Genomic DNA, 23,474 nt, shown 5'->3' with positions numbered 1-23,474 from the left:
ACTTATTCATTACCTAATGCACATAGGCATTAGGTGGATTATTGTTGGGTATGGTGGCTAGGGAAGGGTGGGAAATCATTAACATGACAAGTTGTTTAATATGAAAAATGCTTCTTTTGTATAATTAATCGTAATGTTGATTTAATCAGTCCTTCAGCTGAAGGTAGAATTCTGGGGAGGGAAGTTGCCAGTGAGTGTGAGGTTTCTTTATCCCAGGGAGCATAAAGCTGACTACTTTCAAAGGTCAGGTAGCTAAGGCTTGACAAAAAGTGAGGTGAAGAGTCAACTTGGTTCCAGAGAGCACATAACGGAGTGACTTTAACTCTCCAGGCTTGATTCCTGCTACTAGTCATTTACTAGATGTGAAGTTGCTATTCGTAGGCAAGTATTGAACATAGTATGAAACTACCTGATGGATGTTTATGGAAAGAATATACCTGCTATGAGTTACAAGGGAAGAGAGATAATTTCTCAAAGGAGAATTAGCAGATTGCTGCCTGGACATTGCCTGCAGCAATGGGTGAAATTGATATCTAAAATATGACCTTTAGAATAGGTAGAATTTTTATGATAATTAAGGATGAAGGCATGCCAGACATTGGAATATCTGTGCAAAAACACATAGTTAAGGAAGGAAGCATGAAGCCTGTTTGTCTGTATTACAGAAATTTGACTCTGGAGACAGCTTATGACACAGTATATAGAATACTGGGCCTGGGGTCAAGAAGAACTAAATTCAAATTTTGCTTTGACACTTATTAGTTGTGTAACCCTGGGGAAGTCAGTTTCCTCATTTGTTAAAAAAAGGAGATAATAATTGGACCTATTTTTAAGAGAATTTTTGAGAAGCAATGGAGATAGTATTTATAAAAAGAGCTTAGCTCAGTACCTAGCATGGTAGTCATTTTACAAATGCTTATTTTAACCCTTCCCTTTTGACTTTAAATGGAATCTCTTGAGTCGTCTTCTATATTTAAATAACATTTGCATTGTAGCATATCAGCCTATTTTACATACTTTGTGTTGTACTTGCTTTTGTATACATCATTCCCCTTTTACATTACAGCTTCATTTAGAGCAGTTGGTCTTTTTTGTCTTCACTTATGCAGTGGGCCCTCTTGAGTGGCATCTGTTATATAATAAATTTTCAGAAAACATTTGCAAAATAAAGGAAATGTGAAATTCATCAAGGGAAATTTGACTTTATATTTTTGTCTAGTCAGTATAGCTAGCTGATGCCTAGTGCTAAGTTTGCATATAGGATTTCCTTGTTCCTAGACTCATCTCACTTAGAAGAATTCTGTATCTATATGTATGTTTGCAATGAGATTTTCACACACTTTTTGCAAAATTCTAATAAATGTTAAAGAACATTTTTTAAAAATAGTATCAAAGTTGTAAACTTTAGTTCTTCTTGTTTCTGCCTTGTTTAATCCTTAGTAAGTTTGATTTCTAAATAAATGGAGAAGATACTAACATGTTTTCTACTCTCTCCTAATTCATGTAAATTAACTCATTTTGGTAGTGAGGGAAATCCCTCATCTAGCTTATCCTTAAAATATATTCTTTAAATTTGCCATGGGTTAATTACTTTATAGTAATGAGACTGGTATTTGAGCCAGGTGAAGAAATACTTGGAAAGGAATTAGAATCATAAAAAAGTAATTTGGAATTATAATAGCCTGTTTGATGTTCTGTAATATCATAATTGATCAAGGGGATAAATATTTGAAAAAGCAAAAGTCAGTATGAGGGAGATCTTCCGAGTCCTTGGATTTATGTTTTAAGATTAGGATGTTAGATGGAATAATACTGAATTAAAATTTTACTTTCATATTACCAACACTTTAAAACTTTTTAGTTTTCCCTGTACCATGTCTTTTATTCAAGGCAGATGACTGAGTAGTGAGGAAATTGTCTGAGGCCAGATTTAAACCCAAAACCTCCTATCCCCTTTGCTAGGTTTTTTTGTAGTTTGCCATCATATTATCAGTAAAAGACTTAGTTTTTTTCCTTTTAACTTTTTAATGCATTTTATTTCTTTTATTGCTGTTGCTAATAATAAAACTATAATAAATAGTAGTGGTGGGAATATACATTCCTGCTTTGCTCCCTTAATTAGTGGATGAGATTCTAGTGTATCACTGTTGTATATGAAGATTGCTTTTAGTTTCAGGTTGTTGATTATTCATGATAGTCTCTCTTTCCCTCTTCTTTGTAGGGTTTTTAGTGTTTGTGAATATTTTATTTTGTCAAAAGCATTTTTTGCATCTTTTGAGAAGCATTGACTTTTGATTGCTAAATATCATATAATTATCTCTATCCTTGTCTTTTTTAATTTTTTTACAGCATTTCTATAGCATGAACTGTGTGTTTTCCAGATACTTCTTATACTTTATCATATTTTTACCTGATTTTTGCTTCTCATCCTACCTGCCCTGCTTTTTCTTATTCCCTTTTGCTATAAATTCCTCTGTATTCATTATTTTGAATAATCGGGTGCCCCTCAATTATGTTTCCTTGGGCCTTTGTCTTACTTTGGATTTTAATTTATACCTACCAGTTTAGTTCTAATCTTTATACTTATTATTCCAAGATCCATATACCTGTTCTTTTCTATAGTGCTTGCCAACTACCTTTAAGGCAGTATATACAAGATATTTTTAAATATCTCAAATTTTGCATTTCTATAAGAGTACTGAAAATCTTTTTCCTTTATAGACCCTGTTTCTCCTTCTTCATTTTCTAGATCCATACTGTCTCCATCATTCTAATCATTAAGACTCACAAAATTGATGAACTCTGTATCATCCTCAACTTGCTAGTTTTATTCTCCATATCCAGTTCTTAATTGTGTAGTTTCTTCCTACATAATGTCCCTTACATTTTTCTCTTTGTCTATGCTCATTTTTACCAAGGGTTGATCAAGCCTTCATCATCTCCTTTCTAGAGTATAGCCTCCTTTTTCTTGTCTGTACTTTTAATCCTGTCCATATACTAATCTTTATTCCTGATAGCTACCCACATAAACCTAAATTACAGATGTTGTAACAGTTAAGTTAGTTTCTCTACTAAAAGTATTATATTTTTAGAGGTTTATTAAAGATTATTAGAAATCAAGAATAAAGAAAATACAAAATAAGAAATCATGTGCCTAGGGCACATAGCCCATTCATAGCCACATACACACTTCCCTGTGTGTGCTTAGAAGGAGAAGAAGAGAGACCAAATAGGCAGTACAGTCAGTTTAAATACAAATTTTGTTCTCTGCCCATGTGGGTATCTCAGGTGAGATTATAGGGCATTCTGGGAAGTGCCAAGGACTTCTGGGGATTGAAGCCTGGGGTTCAAATCTCCGTTTTTACATCCACCCCTTGATTGTTATTGGGAAATGTTTCCCCAAAAAGGATCATGAAAACATAATCAACTTAAAGATTACAATAATTTGAGGATAAGAGGAAAAAAACAAAACCAGTAATTGCTAGATGCATTGAGAAAAAGCCAGTTAAGGGGCAGTACCCTTTGTCATGAAAGTATACATACAAATAAATGTTCAATCAACCACACCCAAAGTTCATTCTTGATCTTCTCATGCAGCTTGTGGTCTGGAGGCATCTTCATGGTGTCTTCTCCAAACAATTCAGTTTCTGGATTCGGAGAGGTATTCTTAACCTAAAATTCTTCTCAAGAGGAATTTAAACTTTGCAATTTAAAATAATAATATTTTTACATTCCCTCCTTGAGGGTGATTGAAAAACACAGGGATCAAATAGGGATGCATGGCTGAGTTATGAGGTATATGAATCAATTGGCAAGATAAATTAAAAAGACATCAGAAAAATCCAAAGAAAAAAAGATAATTTCTGGATGAAAATATAGACTATCAAAGTCTTACATGTAAAAATTCTAAGTAAAGGAAAAATAAATCTATAACAGGTCCTTGAGTCAGGGCCCAATTAAAATGATATAAGCAAATAAGCATTTACCCAGTCAGTACAATATAAACCTACATACTGCCTCCTCCTCTGTCAGTAAATTCACTTGCCTGTCTACAAAATCTAAGGGGACATAGGAATGCTTCTGTTTAGGAAACAGAGTTTTTTACTACTTAATCTGCTTTCTATCTTTCTAGTTTTTTAGGTATTTTTTTTAAGAGATGGAAAATAAGAGGAAGAAAGGGAATAGGTGGAGGGAGTTAGGCAACCAATTGAGCAGTATATGAAGAGACCATAATGCCTGCAATTCCTCAAGTCATGTCTAACGCTTCAGGACCTCATTTAGGGTTTTCTTGGCAAAGATACTATCGTGATTTACCATTTCTTTCTCTAGCTTATTTATTTGACCTATGAAAAAAATGAAGCAAACCAGGGTTATGTGACTTGCCCAAGGTCACACAGTAGCAAATTGTGTGTCACCTTATTTGAAATAAAAAGATGAGTCATCATGATTCCATGCCTGGTACTCCATCAGCACTATCACCTCACAGCCCTGTAGTTTTCTTATTTATTATTGCCTTGTCCCCCAGGTATTCTTTGGTCTAGTTATCATGAAGAGTTTTTAATACATCCATTTTTCATCTCATTTCCATATTGCTGCTGGCTAGCTCCCCATCTGAAATGTAATTCCTCTTCACCTCATTTAGTGGAATCTTTGATTTGTTTTAAAATTGAACTCAAATGTTAACTAATTTCAAGGTTTTCCTAGTTCAAGTCATTAATGCCTTCCTTTCTTAGGCCATCTTGTATCTCTTCTGTATTTTTATTTTATATGCCTATTTATAAATAGGTTTTCAAAATTAGAACATAAGCTCTTAGGGATAGAGACTCAATTTACTTTTTATTTATATATCAGGAGAACTTACTTAAAATCCTAGCACATAGTACACTGTTGTGGGTGACATCCAATATAACCCATTGCTATGTATTAGAAAGAAAGAAGACAGTAAAATCAAGAAAAAAATGTTTACTTAACCATATAATAGGAAGGTCATTTCCCAAGAATATAGCATTTAGCTCAATTTGATGTGGTCCCACTGACTGCCATAGTGAAATACTGGTCTGTTCAGCAGGGCAAGATATGGTCTTCTAGATTTCATATGGGCAGGATCTTTTATGCTTTCGGTTGTCCTGAGATCCATGGTAGCTTACCTTGAACCTTATAGGAAGCTATGCCAAGGACTGTAACCTTAATCATCGTCTGGGCTGGTCATTTTCTTGAGTTTTTGGGAAAGAATTATTTTAGAATTTTAAAGGTGGTAGACATAGAAGAAAACCCGTTTAGACCTTTATTCTATCACATAATCTCTTGATTGTCTTTATTGGATAATTTTGCTATAATAATAAACAATTTTCATATCATTCATTGACTGACTTTTTTCTTTTTCCCTCATGCCCTGAGCTCTCACAATGCAAAGAAGTTAGAAGGAACATATGTGGATGCATAGAATAAAGGCCTTCATAGCTGGGGATAGGGGGTTATTATATTCTGGCATTTTTACTGGCCCTCTAGTTATTTTTAGGTGTGAGAAAAGCTGACTTAGAAGATAATGTTGAATTTTTTTTAACCTTTTTTCCCCCACCTTACATATCACCATGAACTGTTACTTTTAAAACTCTTTTAGAAATGACAATTAATTATACATGTAACATTAAGATTTGTATTTTTGTTAGTTTTTCTCTATTTTGATATTTAAGAAAGCTAAAAATATGGATATGAATAATAGGTTCCTCCAAATTACTCTTACTATAAATAAATTGTAAGCGAATAAATATTTCTGTGGCATTCATGCTTCTTTGTATATTTGTGAAATTCCTTGAGATTTTTTCATAAAAGAGTCTTTAAAGGATGAGCACAGCAAGCTGTAAAATTTGAAAATGTTCTCTGGACTTTTATATGATTTTTAGTTATGGTGGTATTTTTTATTTTAGGTTGGAATGAACAGTTACCAGATACTCTGGTTGATGAATCTATTCCTATCTCTGACAGCACTGAGAAAATAAAGAAGAGATACAGAAAAAGGAAAAATAAGCTTGAAGAAACTTTTCCTGCATATCTGCAGGTAATATTTCCCTGTTGGTGTTATTTACATAAAAATTAAAATTGTTATTCAGAGGGCTTTAGCGGATTCATGATCTCATTAGATGATTATCTCCATTGCTGAAGATTAAGACCCATTCTCTTGGATTTTTTTTTTTTTGTAAGTCCTTCTATGAAACCTGCACATGGTATTTAATTACCCAATACACTGGGGGTCTTTCAGTCTTTTGTTATTTTTAAATTCTATTTTAGCTTTTTTATTATTTTCCTTTTATCTCTTGCTCTTAAGACCTAATGATTCAATGATCATTTTGTTACAGATGGACTGAATAACCACTAAGACTACTTTCAGTTCTCAGTCTGTGATTCTTATGATACTATTTTGGAAAACAATGAGTTTTATTTATTATGTGTTGTTGGTCTATTAATATCTATATAAAATAGGTTGAAATTTGTATAATAGTCTTATTGATATGTACTTTTCATGCATTCTCTTCCTTTATGTAATAATGAAGCACCGGTTTATTTCTTTTCATAGGCTATTTTCATACTTTTAGTAATTTAAAATGTAATCTTCCTTCGAGATCTAGTGAATGTGTTATTCTTCCAAAGAGGTTCTGTGGACAAAACTTTCCTTGATGGGTCATAATGATATAGGAATGTATTCTAGCATAGTTGAAGGTACCCTGGAATCTAAGAGCTTCAGCCCCATCTTTATTGCTCACACTTTAGTGATCTTGGGCAAGTAATGTAGTCTTTGGGCCTCAACTTATTAATTTGTAAAAGTTGGTAACTGAACTAAGTGACTGCTAATGGCCCAGTTATAAACCTATTATACAAATTTTTTCAATCTGATAAAATTAGTTAAGGACTTCCTTTTCTAGACAGGGCTATTGAACACTTTTGATGGTACATGTGACTCATTCATAGCAATGTAATTCTTACAGTTGAAAATTGATTTTAGTATTGGGGTAATTAAAATATTTCATGTATCTGAGATGAGCTATTGAGTTGAAATTTTAAGTGGGAGACAAATTTTAATTCAGGGTTTTAAAAAAATCTTTCCTCTTGTATATCTGAATTGAATATACAGCTAGGAATGTTCTTTGAGAAATTTTTTTTCTAGTTAATTAAGCAAAACCCATTATGTCATAATTTATTTGTTTGTAGAAGAATTGGGATAAAGATGTATCCTATTATAATGGGTAGAATTATGTTTAAATAACCTGCATGAATTTTGTTCTGTCAAATGCTGCAGCTGCTGCTTCTTTTTTTAAACCCTTATCTTCCATCTTCAATCACTTGTCTTGGAATCGCTACTGTGTATTAGCTCCAAGGCAGAAGAGTGGTAAGGGCTAGGCAATGGGGGTCAAGTGACTTGCCCAGGGTCACACAGCTGGGAAGTGTCTGAGGCCAGATTTGAACCTAGGACCTCCTATCTCTAGGCCTGGCTCTCAATCCACTGAGCTACCCAGCTGCCCCCTAATGTCAAATGCTACCTTAGAATTACCACCACAGAACACTTTGAGAACATATAAGATGTTTCCTTATAATCATTTCTATAATTCAAAATATCTGGCCTAGAAAAATTTTTGTGAAAATTTATATTCTCTGTTCCAGTCTTCATCAAGAATTAACTCTGCACTTAAATAGATAATTTTCTTAGAAAATTTCCAAAAGTTAGTTAAATCCATTGGTACCAAACTTATTGGTAATCAATCATATGTTAATTTTTAGGTTCAGTGTTTTGGTGGCTTTTTTTGGTCACAATATTATTTTTAATTACTTAGTTCATTATTTCCCCTTCATCCTGAGATCTTTAAAATGCCCTCTTGAGGCACCTTGGTGACTCAGTGGTTGGAGAGCTAGGCCTAAAAATAGGAGGTACTGGGTTCAAATTTAGACTCTGACACTTCCGGTGCTGTGTAACCAGGGATAAATCACTTAACCAAAATTGAATAGCCCTTAGTGCTCTTCTGCCCTGGAACTGGCACCTAGGGAGAAGTTAATGTTTATTTTTTTGTTTTGTTTTGTTTTTTAGTGCACTCTTGATATTTTCAGTGTATTCATGTCTTCTGGTTATTTCTTCTGTCTGTAAACAAGTTATTAAATATTAAGAGCTTTCTGGTCAAGATTGACCCTTTCTTCAAGGAACATGCAGTGTAATGGAGGACAATACCCAAAATGGAACTGAAAAGTCTGTAATTGATGGGGAAGTAAAATGAATTTAAAAGAAGTGCAAAGGTTCCCACAAAATACTAAATGAGGACAACTAGGGAAGGCAAAGAAGTGCAAACAGAATCTTGTCAAGAAGTCATAGAAAGTCCTTAATGAGTTCATTTGGATGGCAAATGTAATATGTGTTTGCCTCTCCTCTCTTCCTTCCTTCTTTAAATGGAGGATGAAGGGTTCATATCTTTATTAGATACAGCTCTTTAATTCTTGTGGTTTTGTGCCATTTTTAATTCATAATATAGCAAGTCAATGCAGATAATCCAAAATCCAAGTGTTCCATTATCATCACTGAATAATAGTTTTTGGTAAAAATGCTGATGAATTTGTTTTGTCTTCCTCCCAAGTTTCATGCATAAATGTACATGCTATTATATTTGGCTAAGTCTAATCACAGCAAAATTTCTATATACTACTTTGTCCTTTTACTAATCTGGTTGACTCTTGTGAGATGCTGCTGCTTATCATTTTCCATTAATCTCCTGTATAATGTTCAAGTATTTGATAATGGAAATCTCTGTCCTTGGTACCCTTTCATTGTTATACTTTTTAAAAAATGGTTCAACTACAGGAACTACTTTTTTGCTTTTTTCTTCCTTTTCCTATTTTCATTGGAAAATACTTTAATCTGTGACTTGAAGAAATCGTCTTGGATCTACTGTTAATTTCTCTTTGTGTTTTTTTTCCCCTTTTAGCCTTTTTTTTCCCCATGATGCCAATGTTTTATTTGTTAGAGGGTGTGATTACACACTGCAAATCCAGATATGCTCTTAGGAAGGTAACCAATTGTTTCTAGTTAATGTAGGCATTTTTATGTTTTTTGGTTTATAGTTCTCACTGCCTTCTTCTTTAGAAGGCTCCAGTTTTGAAAGGTGATCTAGCAAATTTGCACTAGTAATCATCCCTGATAGAACTGTCTAAAGAACCAAGAGCAAAGGTTTTTCACTTCTTTAATATATAAGGAAGGGGCAAAAGAGCAGTCTGTGAAACTCCCTTGAGAGATTACTCATTCTTTGTCTTTCTGTCCCAGCCAAATAACTGATCTCTATGTCCTATGCTCATGCATCGATCCATGATGGAGACTCTCCGGTGGCTTGTCAAAACTAATGACTACTGCCCCCTTGCAGCTGTGATTCAAGTGGAATAAATGGTTCTGTGTAAAAGAATCTAGAGAGTATTGTTAAGTAATAAAGGATTTTTAAGTGTCTGCTATGTGCCACATTTATAGACATTTGGAATATAAATACGTTTCATTTAGTTAAAAATATTTTCTTAAAAAAAAAAAGATTCCTTTTACATAGTTCCCTCCTAAATTATAAATAACTGCAGGTCTTTCAGATAGACTCAGGTTTTCCTACATAGGTCATTTTTAATCTTTGTTTCAGACAAAAATCTAACAAATCAGCAGTAAAGTCTTAACCTCTGATGTTCATACACAAAGGTGTATAGCAAATAAGCACTATTCTGTGCCCTACAAGGAAAAAAAAATCCAAGCACATAATTGACACTAAGTCTTAGTGTGATGAGACTCACAAATGAAATATATCTGTTGCTAAAGTATCTTTTATTTAAAAGAAGACCATAAATAGGTGAAGGAGTATGATTTATTAGAAGATATATTCAGATGAAATAAATCCAAGAATTACAGTTTGGGAAGCAAGTGGTAGAACATTTGGGCATAATGTAAATATAGATACAAAAGTGCAATAAAAATATTTGACAACTCTTATCTCCTTAAGCAGATTTTTACTTGGATCATACTGAATATTTCTCGAAGCTTGCTTCTATGTGTTCCTCTCTTATCCATTTATATAGTATCTTACTTCGTGAATTAATTTGTATGCACATAAGAGATGCACATGTAGGTAGAGGCCAGTGTTTGTAATCTCACTCTTGTGCTCTTTATTCTTTACCCTCAAATACCTTATATACCCTTTGGATGTCCCACAGACATCTCACATTCAACATATCCAATATGGAACTCCTCCTTCCTCAGCCCTCTTCTCTCTGCAACTTTCTTATTACCATTGAATGTATCCTCATCCTCTTGCCACTCAGATTCGCAGCATCTTTGTCATACTCAACTTCTCACACTAACCTTATGTAGCCAATCTTGTCATTTATACCGTTGCAGCATCTCTACTACCTTCATGTTTTCTCCTCTCAAACAGCCAGCAACCTTAGACTCTCTTTACCACCATCCTGCACTATTGCAGTAGCCTCTTAGGTTTTTCTTTTTGCTCTTACTTTTTCAATTTATATTCCTTTTCTTTACCAAGGTGACTTTCCTAAAGCATAGATGTATCCATGTTGTTCCTCTCCTCCTCCTCAGGAAACTCCTGTAGCTCCCTTTTATTTTTAATATCAAATATAAAATCCTTCCATATTTAAAAAAAATTCAAAAAATTGCCCTTTATTGTTTGTTTTATTGAACTTAAACCTCACCCCATGCTCACTATCATGTACTCAATAATCAGGGTGCCTTGGTTTGCAGTTCCTTATACAGATTGACATAGGCAAACATATCTATACATTCACATATAGATATATGTATGTATATAATATTTTTTACAGTTTTGCTATCATTACCTCTTATGTGATATCTGTGCCCTTTTCAGCCTTATACTTTCCCTAGTTTCCTTCAAGAATTGATCTCCAGAGTTAAATTCTGTAGGTACTTCCCTGTCCTCTGTGGCCGTGCTTTCCATCGGATAGGCCTTTCTTTTTACATAGTATGTATCTTGAGTTTACGAGGTAATTTGCATGTTATCACCTCCTTATTGATATGGGATCCTTGAGAGCAATATTCGGTACAATTCTTGGCACATATATGGTCTTAATAAATATTTGTCAGGTGATTATACCTGGAGGCAGCTATGATCCCAAGTGGATGTAGCACTTGAACTGGTGTTTAGAAGACTGGACTTCAAATATGGTGTCAGATACTCTCTATTTGTACTATGCTTAGAAAGTCAGTAAACCTCTGTCTCTGTTCCCTCCACTCTAAAATGGAGGTAAAAGATTGTAAGCATTGTGTCTGACTCAGTAGTAGGCATTATATAAATATTTTTCAAATCCTTCTCCCAAAAAAAGAAATATATGGTGAGTTTTTAAACTATCTAATAAAACTGTCATGAATATTTTAGTGATAAAAAGAGGAAATAGGAGGGTTAGTAAATTATCTTGCTATATTCTATAGATCTCTTTTCAAAGTAGAACATTGAATTAATTCTTGAATTGCTTTAATGATAATTACATTTAAAAATGTAGGAAGTAACATATATGTTCAGCCTATTCTTACAACATGGAAAATTTAAATGACCATTCCATCTAAAATGGACAGAAGACAGCAGGGAACAAAAATGCAAAAAATGACAAGCTTTTTAATTTTCAAATCAATTCAGATATTAATTAAGAAACTGGAAAACCAGGGAGGCGGTTTGGTGGAAGAGAAAGTGATTCAACTTTTTTCATGTGTGTACACCGATATAAACACACAGACACACATTCACACACATACACATACGTATAAACATAAGCAGATTATTATAAGAAATAGTAATTTTTAAAATATCAAGACATTGAACAATCATAAACATTTCTTTTTGCATTTGGTCCAGATCTAATGGTAAGTTATCTAAATTGTGTATATTAAGCATTTTATGAAGTACATTAAGGTTCAGAATATTGAGATATTAACAAAATGGCTACCTCATTTTTATATGTGATATAGTATTGTCATCATGTCCACTCATAATCTTACTCTCTAAATATTATTTAAGTGATTGTCAGCCATGTTTTGTAAATATCAAGTTTAAAAAAGCCATTTTTATCCATTCTTCCCTGCTTTAATCATTTAACTTATTCTGTTGGGCTTCTTCCTTTTATCCACAACTGTCAGTTCCAAAAAAAATTTCCATCAAAGACTACTTTGGCTATAATCTTGCTGTAGACACTTATGTACCCTGTTTCTGTTAGTGCTAAAAAGGAAACAGGAAAAAATTAATTCTTACCATAGAATAAATGCAGAATAAGTTTAAAGACAGTATTATTTCCTGTGAGGTACAGATAATAGATTTTCTTTTATCTACATCCAAAACTGATATCATTTTCTAAGCAAATTCCTTCTCAGATGACTCTTATTGGATTTAGGCAACTGTCTTTCACCTTATAGTCTATTTTTTGTGTATAATGAATAATTTAAATTTGAGTGAAAGTATATTTCTGTTTCTAATGATAAAATGATCTGCCAAAGGTGGAATTTTTATTGTTTTGAAATTTTAATTGTACTTAATTTTTTTTTTATTTTTAAAGTGCTATTTTATGTCAGTAACTGAAAACAACTGACAAAAGATTGCTTTGCAGTTCTGTGATTCGACTTGGCTTCTCTAAACCTAAGAAAAGTCAACCTCACAACTAATAGTCTAAAAGGTCCTTCTGTGTGTAGAACTTTAACTTTACATATAATCAGATTTTGTGTTTTTGGAATATCAAGTGTAGTTTTTGTTTTATCATTCCATTGTTAATAATAGGTTAGAATATAATATTCAATTTTTTATGGTTAATTGAATACCATTTCTTCTTTTTCATCTAGGAAGCTTTCTTTGGAAAAGATCTTCTAGATACAATTAGGCAAAACAAGCTGTGCCTAGATAACTTGTCAGAAGAATCAGCATCTCAGCTACCTTGTAAAACTAATATGAACACAAACTTTTTAGATCCATCTTCTGATCCCTTGCTTAGCTCAACCTCAACTCCAGTGAAACCAGGAACTCAAGGTATATAATGTTCATGATAATTCAGTGAATCCCTATTTTTCTTTGGCCTTTGTATTCCTATAATGTCTTAAATATATACACTTTTAACATTTGTTTCTTCTTCTGATGAACTAAGGAAACCTGTGGTGGCCTAGCTTTCAGAGATTTGGGATCAACTCTTTTTTTACAATAAAAATACGTATGAGATACAACCTAGTATAGTGTAAAGACCATTGTCCTTGTGATCAGAAGATGAGAGTTTGAGTCCTGACTCCATATAACCTTGAGCAAGTCATATAACCTTTATGATCCTCTATGATTGCTTATACAACCTTCCTTATAAAGTTATTATGAGGAAATTTTAAACCACTTAAGAAATGTGAATACTTATTAATAGTGGTAGCTGCCTTAGAATATCCATCATCTTGATGTTTCCAATTTGCATTTTGTGTTTACACACAAATTGGGAAATTTAGAAAAGAATAGCATAATGGACTGTCTTAAAAAATAAATTTATTTTAGAATATGTGGCAATAAAATATTATACAATATTATCCATACATTTTGCTGTTATCTTAATTTGAATTGGATAGAGTTTTTATTTAAGCTTTTTAAAATTTTCTTTACTTTTTTATTTTCATTCTCTACATACTTCATATCCCTTAAATTCAGGAATCTTAACTTTTTTTCATGTTCTTGACCTTTGGTAATCTGCATGTGATGAAAAATGCTTTTAATGCAAGTAATAAAATACACAAATGAAAGAAATTTTGTTGACATGAATATGCCCCTTTTTCCTATCCATGTTCATAGAATCCCTGTATTCTATACACAGACACCCTCTGGAAAGCCCACGATAAGAACTTCTAACCAAGTTTTGCATTCTAATAAATATAACAGTTTATAGGAATTCATAGTTTCATTTCAGTCAGCATTTTTCATAACCTCATTCAGCTTTTCAAAAAGTATTTCCTCCAGGCTTAAAAATAATATCTGCTCATATGCATTTATAAAAATATATGGTACAGTATGTATAGCTTAAAGTAACTGAACTCTGTAAGGAGAAACAAAGACAATACAAAAATCAAGACAAATATTCTTTTAAAGTTGTAGAAGATCTATTTCATCTCAATATTTGTCTTTGTATGAAGATCTACTATTGATAGCATGCCCTTGATTTTAATCCAGTTTTTGACATATATTGTCTTTATGAACTTCCACAAAGCACTTGTCTCATACAACTTTCTCAGAGAGTAGATTGGGGAAAAAGTTGCTGGTCTGCAGTGGAATAGGTAATTTCCGCATTTGGACCTTTCTACCTCCATTAAAATTCAGTTCTGGACTAATAAAGATAATAAAATTGGATAAAACACACAACACTTTGATATATATCCAAAGTTTAAAAAGTTTCTCATAATGCTATTTAATAGAAAGGGCAATTGATTAGAAATTCAGAAACTTTTTCTCCTCTAAGCATATGACTATTGATAAGTTATTTCACTTTAATTAGACTTTTTTCTCCTGTTTAATATGAAGAAGTTTAAAAAAATTATCTTCATATTCTAATGGTTCTTTTATTCTGTTGGAATTTTCTACCACAGCAGCTAAGTAGACCATAAGAATTAATCTTCAGGTTTTTCTTAAATAGACTTGTAATATTACCCTTTTTGATATATTAAAATAATTTGACAAATGGTCTATCATTTTTATTACTATTGAAGTTGTAGAGTGTTAATTTTAATTTCTTTTAAAACATTTTAAAATCTAAACAGCTTAGATACCAATTGAATGCATATTTAATCTTTAGATAATGAAAAAAATTACCCTATTTGAAATAAAAATCTAGGCACTTAGACATTCAGGCTTTAGGAATTGCACCCTTCTTGAAGAATCTCCTTTAACTTATATGATTTCCAAATGACAAGATTTTTATTACTACAAATACTACATATGATTGTCTTATATTGTTTTTACCCCTCCAAAAATAATGAATAAAATTTTTTTCTGAATATAGGATTAAATTTTATTCTATATCTGTTATGATTATATTTCCTGAATAACTTTTAATGTTTCCATTTTAATTTTAGTTTTTTATTAATAATGTCCTAACCTATTGTGAATTCTAATGTAATGCTTTGTTGCGAATCAAGGTATTTTCTGTTTTTTAAGATTTTTTTTCTTATTGTGTGATTTACCAATTTTTTGTTCTATATTTCTTTCAATACTCTTTCTTAATTAGTATTATTTATATTTTGCTGCTATCCCTTATTTGAATGAGAAAGGGAATTATGAAACCATTGTAAGAAAATAATTTTTCCTTTTATATTTTCCCCCAAATTTAAAAAAAAATCCCAAATCTTCAAAATGTATATATAAAGCTCAAACTTGACAATCTTACTCTGTTTCTAGGAGGAATTGTTAGCTATGTTGACATGACCATTGTTAGAGTTCCTTTTTCACTTTCTTCATTTCCTTGGGTGACGAATTACTTTAGACAGATAATTGAGACCTTAACCTTGACTACCAGGTCTGCACTCCATCTTATTTCTTACCTTTTCATCACAACATTGAAGGTAGCAGTAAAAACATACCTCTAACTGAAAAAGGGGTGTTTTATATGTCTCTAGTTTGTCAAAACCTGATAGTGTGGAAGAGAGAGAGAGATACAATATATTGCAAGGACTCGATTTTACAATGAAATCTCATGCATGAAGGAAATAGAACTTTGGCTGCCAATGAGGGATGGGACTGGAACCTCAAGCTAAGAAAAGGGGGTGAACTATTGAGAATGCTTCTTACTCCTTCCTTGTCTTTCTGAACTGAGGAGAAAAGGAGCAAATCTCACTGATCTTATCCAGCTACAAATCCTTTGTTGATCTGAAGAGACCCAGATTAAACATCTTTCTTTATAAGTGGTGGATAGAGACTCTTTCCTTTTGGGGAAGGCAAAAGCCTGTTCACCCCTAAGATTTCCTTCAAAAGCTGTATCTCTGTCTGAGGAAAATACAGCAACCTGACTACACAAAGATCCTAAGATCTTCAGGGACTTAGGCCCCTAGATCTGAGCTTCAACCCCTTGAAGAAACTTTAGGTGGAAAATAGATTAAGGACATCCTATTTCACTCTTCCCTAACCAACCATTCCAGGCCTAACCACTAATAAATAGATTTTATAATTATAGAAGAATTAGACATCTTTTTCTTCAATGTTCTAAGGGGATCACAGATAACAATCATCCAAAGAAAAGAACAGTAACAGATATTGAAGGGTATTTCTTTGTAACCTTCATCTCTGGAATTTATTAACTTCACTTTCTCTGGGACATCTCTGCCTGGGAGGGAAGTTGTGTTTCTCTTTATCTGTTCCCTCCCTCTCAGTGATTTGTCAAATTTTGGTTCCTGATCCTTACTCCCCCACCCCTACCCCCCACTAGTACAATAGCTCCATAGTATTCAATTTTTTAAAAAATGCATATGTGATTGTACAAAAGATAGAGCATATGTAAAAGGGATTTTTTAAATAATCACAATAAATAATGTAGTGTTTTAAGATTTTCAAAGTACTTTTCACATGCTTATTTCTGAAGTAGATAATGTGATTATTATCTAAGTTACAAAATGGGCCAACTGGTCATCAAAGATGGTTGCCAAATGGCAATTGTTAGAAATGTGCTTAGGAATTGAAATGTTCTGATTCTGCCTCTCCTATGCTATTTATTTCTTCTGTGTTTTGCTGTGTTCTGTACTCTGTTGTTTCATAAAGAGCCTGTTTTTTTAGAATGGGAATCTAAAAGGAAAAAATATACTTATATTAAAATTAAGTTACACAAAAGCCACACTTAGAAATTTATTCTCTGCCTTGGTTCCATGACTGTTTTTATGTGGGTGAGGTGAAGTGAATACATTTCCAAAACAAAAATATTCATGTCAGAATTAGCAAGATCTAGTCAATGGTTTTTTGGACAAGAGTGATTCAGGATAACATCTGCATCCTGGTTTTGCTATAATACAAGTAGACTGTACTTTGAAGTAAACAGAAGCACTTCTTTCACCTTTCTTTATTTTAACTTTGAATTATTCCATGTACTCTAGACCCCTGGTCTTGGGCAAAGTGCTATTGTGACTTTGTGTCCACATAATAGAACTCTTCCTACTGTGAACTGTATCTTATGGAAGTTTTGCCATTAAACTGACTCTCCATTCAAATAATATTCCCATTACATATGAGAAATCTTTCTAAGGAATATTTATAATATAAATGATTAGATATTTTTTCTAGATTGTCCATCTTTAAAAACATACTGGATTAACATTTACTAACTTCTTTGAAAAAATAAATTGGTGATTTAATTCCACATTATAGTTTTGATTTGTTTTACCAATCTTTATTTAGAACCAAAGTTTTATCAAGTGTGTCAGAATTTAAATACTGCCCTTGTCCCTTCATACATTTTGAAAATGGATGATTCCAGTTCACTCTCTGGGCCTCAATTTTCTCATCTTTAAAATGTTGGATTTGGACTAAATTATCTCTGTATTCTTTTGAAGGCTATGTCTGTGACCCTAAAGTCCTTATTTCATGGCTCTCATCAGTATACCTAGTGTCTTCAGTATTTCTTTGTAGTTTTCTGTCTTCTTTCAGTTTCCTTTCTTTTTTTTAATAATCTTTTATTTTTTCGTCTTTTGAAGTATTGAATTATTGTCTTACTAAATGGTATAATAATGTTGTTATACTAATAAAGTACTAGTTTATTTTATATCCCTAACTTTTTCAACACAAATTACTTAAAAAATTTGCTGTTAAAAAGTAAGACAGCTATGAATGTTTTTTACAGAGGTAGCTTTTTAATTATCTCCTTAGGCGATATTAAGTAGTTTATTGCATCAAAATATCCATTTGGTTTTCTAATTCAAAATACGTATTTCAGAATTCTCCAGATATATAGGACCAATTTGCAATTGCATTAGTCATATATTTATTGTCCAGCATTTGGTAAATTTCTATTGTTTTTGCTCATTTAGTGTCAGTACTTTAAATCTATTTCAATTTTATTTCTTTGCTTATTTGACTTAACAGTGCTTTAACATATATTTTACAGTTTGTTTCATCTTATATTTTTTCACCATTGGTCCATTTATAACTGCCTTTTGTCCTCATTTTATATGAAGTTTTTAAAGTTTATGTATTGGAACTTTTGGTTCTATTTTTTTGGTGTATACCATTTTATTTGTATTCAAGTTACTACCTCCACTGATCTTTGTTATATGTTTTTCTCAAATTAGCTTTTCTTCAGAGTGCAGATAATTTTTTTCCTTTAAAACTTGAATTCATTTTCTTTATGTCATGAGGCATATTTTGATTTTTGGAAAATCAAATTATTCACTCCATTTTCCTAGAGTATATTGATGGCTTTCTTCACTGTTTAGACTCCTTGGATTTTTTTTTTTAAATAATAGTTTCTAGATACATTAGAGTCATTGTTTCAATGTGGAATGAAGACATAGTTTGGATTCATTGTCCCACCACTTAGTTGTAATCTTGAACAATTATTTTAATTGCTGGGATCCTGATTTTCCTAATAATAATAATAATAATAATAAAAATAATAATAATAATAAAAATTCCTGAGTCTACCTGATTAAATTTTAAGTACTTACCATATACCACTAATTGTGGCAAACAGTTTAGGAAAAAAAAAATAAATTAAAAGCAGTACCAGTCCTCAAGCAACTCTGCTTCTAATTTGTTAGACAACTTTCTCTATCTTTATACAAAATCTATGTACGTCAGTTTGAAGTCAAGATGTATACATGTGAAATAGTTAATATATGAGACAAAAGTGCTAAACTGGTTTGGAGTCACTGGAAAAAAAGGGTGGAGAAAGCTTTTTTCATAATTAGAAGAAAAAAGTAAATTTTAAATAATATTTTTGTTTTACTCCTTTTTATAAGTCATAAAAATATGTAAATTATTATAAATAAAAAAAACCCAGTAGTCGTAAAAGTAATGTTATTATTATGAGCTCCCTCTTTTGTTTCACTGGTATACTTTTTTTGGTAGGTGGGGGAAGTACTAGATAGTATTGATATTAAGTGATATAACCTTTTTTTTTTTCCCTTAACCCATAGATTCTGTCTTAGAAACAATACTGTATATTGGTTTTAAGGCAGCAGAATGCTAAGGGCTAGGCACTGGGGGTTAAGTGACTTGCCCAGGGTCACACAACTAGGAAGTGTCTGAGGCCCGATTTGAATCATGTAGTATATCTTGAAAATTTTAAAGTTATTTCCCTTTTACTGTTTCTTTTCCCCCCTATGTTTTCTTGATTCTCTTCCTTGTTAGTCTTTATAAATTCTCTTAACTAGATTCTCTAGATTAACTAGATTCTCTTAACTTAATACACCCTAACACAATTCAGGTATTACAAAACAATGTTAAGAATATTTGGTAAATCTGTTTAATTAGTTCATCATTAAAGCAATTTTTATGAATAGTATTAGGTAAACTTTTGATCTGTACTGAATTAAATTTTTAAAACTATTACAATTTTTATCAATAATTTAGTGGAAATAGTCACTTAACAAATGTGTCAATGAGAGACCATGTGGTGTAGAAGAGAAAGAACTAGCTTCAGTATCAGGATGTCATGTGTCTTCCTTAAAATGACTCTGTGAACAGTCAGTTTAATTAACTTCTAATACCTTCAAAGCAATAACATAAGATGATTTTTTAGACTGATGTACTTAGTATAGAAAATTCCTCCATTTTGAAGTTGGTGGATATAAAACAGAGAAATTAATTGACTTGCTAATGGTCACATGGCTAGCAAGTCTTGGAGGTATTGTTCAAATCCAGTTCTTTTTCTATTCCCAGTCAAGGATTCTTTCTGCTAGACACCTTTATTTATCTATCCACATGATACTATTTTAGAAAAAATGGCACCATATTTTTAACAAAGTTAAACAAACAGATTATTTAAGGTAAAAGTTGACTTCATAATGATTTTTAAGGACAGTTTTTTCCCTTTTATTAAGAAATCTTATTCTATGGAATTATGAAATTATTTGTTAAAGAGTACTTGCACTATGATGTCATTTTGAAGAATCCATAAATATGATTTAAAATATTGTGACTTACAAAAATCCTAAACTCAGTGCTTTTTGAGAATCTTTAGTGATATAAAGCTTTCAAATGCTAATAATAAATCATTTGAGATGACAGATACTTCAAATGCCATCTGATGGGAGAAGAATTTCTCATGAAATTTAATTGGGAATATATAATTTTTAATGCTTTTTATAGTCTGCCGCTTTTGTGGTATTTTGAAATAATTTCTTTTTCTCCCCCTTGAACAGGAAGTAATAATAATCATTATTCATTTTTTTTATCCATTTCAGTCACTTGAGATAGCTTATGCTTAACTTTGTATGATCAGTCATCAGAAGTCTTTATTTTTAATGTCTCCTAATCTGTTCATGATAAAGTACATATAATATCATCGTGTCAATTGAATACCAGTATGCCACGTTCTTTTACTGTTGGGCTCATTAATGATGTTTAAGACAATGTGTCTTAAATGTGTCTGAAAAACTGGTGATAATTGTCAAAGAAGCATAGTCTGTATTAATGGAATTCATGTGACTCACACTGAAATTGAATTTATGACCTTTACTAATTAAAAGTGCTATAAATTCCTAGTAATCATATATACAATATTCAGAATTTTGAATGAGGAGAGACTTGAAATTGTAGACTATATTTGATTTATTCTATGTAATTGCTTATATAGTCTTGATATTGTTACCTCGCTTATCTCATTGGAGCAACAGCTCAAAATATCTCATTTAGCAAAAAAATAGTTTAATGTATTAAATTATTCCCTCCAGTATTTTGTTTTCTTCCTAAGTTATCCTTTTATAATGAATAAACTGCATTCTCTGTGATATTCTTATTAACTATTCTCAGTCTTTTCTGCTTTTTTCTGGGTTAAATTATTTCATAAACCTGCATTGTGTTGTATTGGTATAATCAAATTTATATTAGATTTATAAATCATTCCATTTTTCTTAATAAGTTTGTGTATTTGCAAGGTGTTAGGTTGATATTCCCATCAATATGAATTTATTGAAAATTCTGGAAATATTCCCCCAAAGTTCCATAAACAAATTCTGCTTTTCAGCATTCTAAAGATTTGTATATATCATCTATAACTATTTACAGATAGCACTATTAGAAAGTTATAATGTAAATTTATCTATTTGGCCACCAGATATCTTTTTATTTTTTTAGTCAGTGCAACTGATAATTATCTCCTAGGATCATAACGTGTGAGGATCATGAAGATGCCCCCTCATCAATGAAGCATAATGCTTTCAAAGTTTCCTTTAAATATTTGAATGTTTTCTTTTATTTCCTATAGGTAATGCTGATGATCCATTAGCTGACCTCTCAGATGTATTAAACACAGAAGATGATATTCTAGGAATACTTTCTGATGATTTAGTAAAATCTGCAGACCCTTCTGGTATGTGTAAACTCTTTGAAATGTATCATAATTTGTAATATATTTGTTAGTTCAAGATCTTAATTTATGAATTTTGGTAACAAATTTCATGCTACTTTATTTGACTTGGTTCTGTTTTCCCATTTGTGTGAGGAACGAGGATTTTAAGTATTGGCTCTTGTGTCTATTAGAACAGAATGTTTTTGGATGCAACCATACTCTTGATTTTCTTTTATTATTTCACCCTTGCTCTCTTCCCTTTTTAAAAAAAATCTTTTTTTTTGCCTTTACTTGTTTATTCTCAATATCACACAGGCTCTTTACCTAGCTCTCTCCTTTTCTATTTTTGGGTTCATTTTTTTAAATCTCTCTTATGATAATCATCCATTTTATTTGGTTTGGGTCTTGTAGGTCTTGATTTATGCACTTTCCAGGTTGAGAACTCACCTTCCCCATTTGGTAAGAATCTACATCTAAATAATGGATGAACCATAACTAGAATTAGTTTTTTTTCCTAGTGACTTCAGCAAAAACAACCTATATATGCATGCATAAATATTAGTAGTGCTTTCTTATTACTAATACATGCTTTCATTTTTCACTTTTTGTGTAGTTAAAACAATTTAATTTGTAATTATTCTGTACCCTGGCTAGAGTTCTAAAATAGTTTAAAATTTGAAAAACTCTTTTCTTGCCTGTCTTTCCTAAATATATTTTCTTGACTTTTTGCCATCCATCATAACATTCAGTGGTTGATTCCTAAATCCATAGTGTAGAACTTTTAAAATTTAGGTTGGACATTTTTTGATTGACTTTTAAACAGCAGCATTGTGGTAAAGCAAGAATAAAACACCTCCTTTTGTGGACAGTTATTTTTTCTTTTAACTAAAAATAAATTTTTTTAGTCCTATCTTAGAAAGGAATCATTTAAAAATACCAATTGTAGAATAAGTGTCAGTGTATATTGAATTTCTCTACCCAGAATTTATCTCTGTTCCACTTGTTCCTTCCTTCTTTGAAAAGTAATAGTATTCTTTTATGAAGAAGGTGATTTAATTTCACAGTATCTTTAAAACAGATTACATGTAATAGACGCACTGTTTTCTGTGCGCAAATAGGTATTTGAACATTTTTGATAGCATATATAAAATCTTTTTACAAAGTAGTGTTAATATGAATTCATGTGTAAAACATAAGCATTCTTTTCAGATTAAGTGATGTAATTGGAGTTAGCAGGTATATTTCTTACTTTTCTTATGGATCTTCCATCTAATATAATGAGAGATGTGGCTTTCTCAAGACTAGTTTAGGTTGATGATTTTGTTAGCTATTGTTTTTCATGAAAGTCATTTTACAGTGAAGAAGCTAAATTCTATAAACTTTACTACAACTTCAGATATAATATATATAATATACAAAATGTCCTCAGAAACACATTTTTTTGTATTCTAAACAAAATTGCAAATAACCTAAAATTTTTGATGGTAAACTATAGTAAATTAGGAGTCTTCCTTTGTGAAATCAGATAATCTTATTTTATTTTGGTTAAATTGTTACATATTAATATGTAATTTTTAATATATAGCAGTCTTGTGTCCACTGAATTTATTGTCTTATTTAATGTTTTATTCTTTAGCTGGCCTAGATATTGGTTCCATCTCTGATGATCCTTCCTCTTTGCCTCAGCCAAACGTTAATCAAAGTTCACGACCACTGAGTGAAGAACAATTAGATGGCATCCTCAGTCCTGAACTAGACAAAATGGTCACAGATGGTAAAATATTTGCCCTACATCTAGGCTTTCTAAAAGACATGAGTAAATACAATTTTCAAAGATTTATGCATGCTTTAATTCTTCATTTAATATACATTCCTTAACATGAATTAAATTTAATACTATTGATCATATAATTATCTAAACCTGATGACTAATTTCTCTTTTTAAA

General features: G+C 31.6%; 1 protein-coding gene across 12 annotated transcripts in view; it reads left to right on the top strand.

Annotated features, from left to right (window-relative positions):
* The window catches only part of KMT2C (lysine methyltransferase 2C), a 337,243-nt gene that overhangs the window by 237,235 nt on the left and 76,534 nt on the right, over nt 1-23,474 (top strand). For 8 of the 12 annotated variants that reach the window (XM_056799936.1, XM_056799939.1, XM_056799941.1 and 5 more), the window contains 5 exons: nt 5,928-6,058; nt 12,863-13,046; nt 21,445-21,549; nt 21,940-21,987; nt 23,165-23,344. In XM_056799936.1, the coding sequence (XP_056655914.1) occupies nt 5,928-6,058; nt 12,863-13,046; nt 21,445-21,549; nt 21,940-21,987; nt 23,165-23,344 (648 nt within the window). The remainder of the gene's footprint in view (nt 1-5,927; nt 6,059-12,862; nt 13,047-21,444; nt 21,550-21,939; nt 21,988-23,164; nt 23,345-23,474) is intronic. The other 4 variants (XM_056799944.1, XM_056799943.1, XM_056799942.1 and 1 more) reach the window with 3 other exon arrangements.

Source organism: Monodelphis domestica, chromosome 5 (assembly GCF_027887165.1).
Source record: "Monodelphis domestica isolate mMonDom1 chromosome 5, mMonDom1.pri, whole genome shotgun sequence".
NCBI lineage: Eukaryota > Metazoa > Chordata > Mammalia > Didelphimorphia > Didelphidae > Monodelphis > Monodelphis domestica.
The sequence above is the reverse complement of the archived record's forward strand: the minus strand, read 5'-3'. Positions and strand labels throughout refer to the sequence as shown.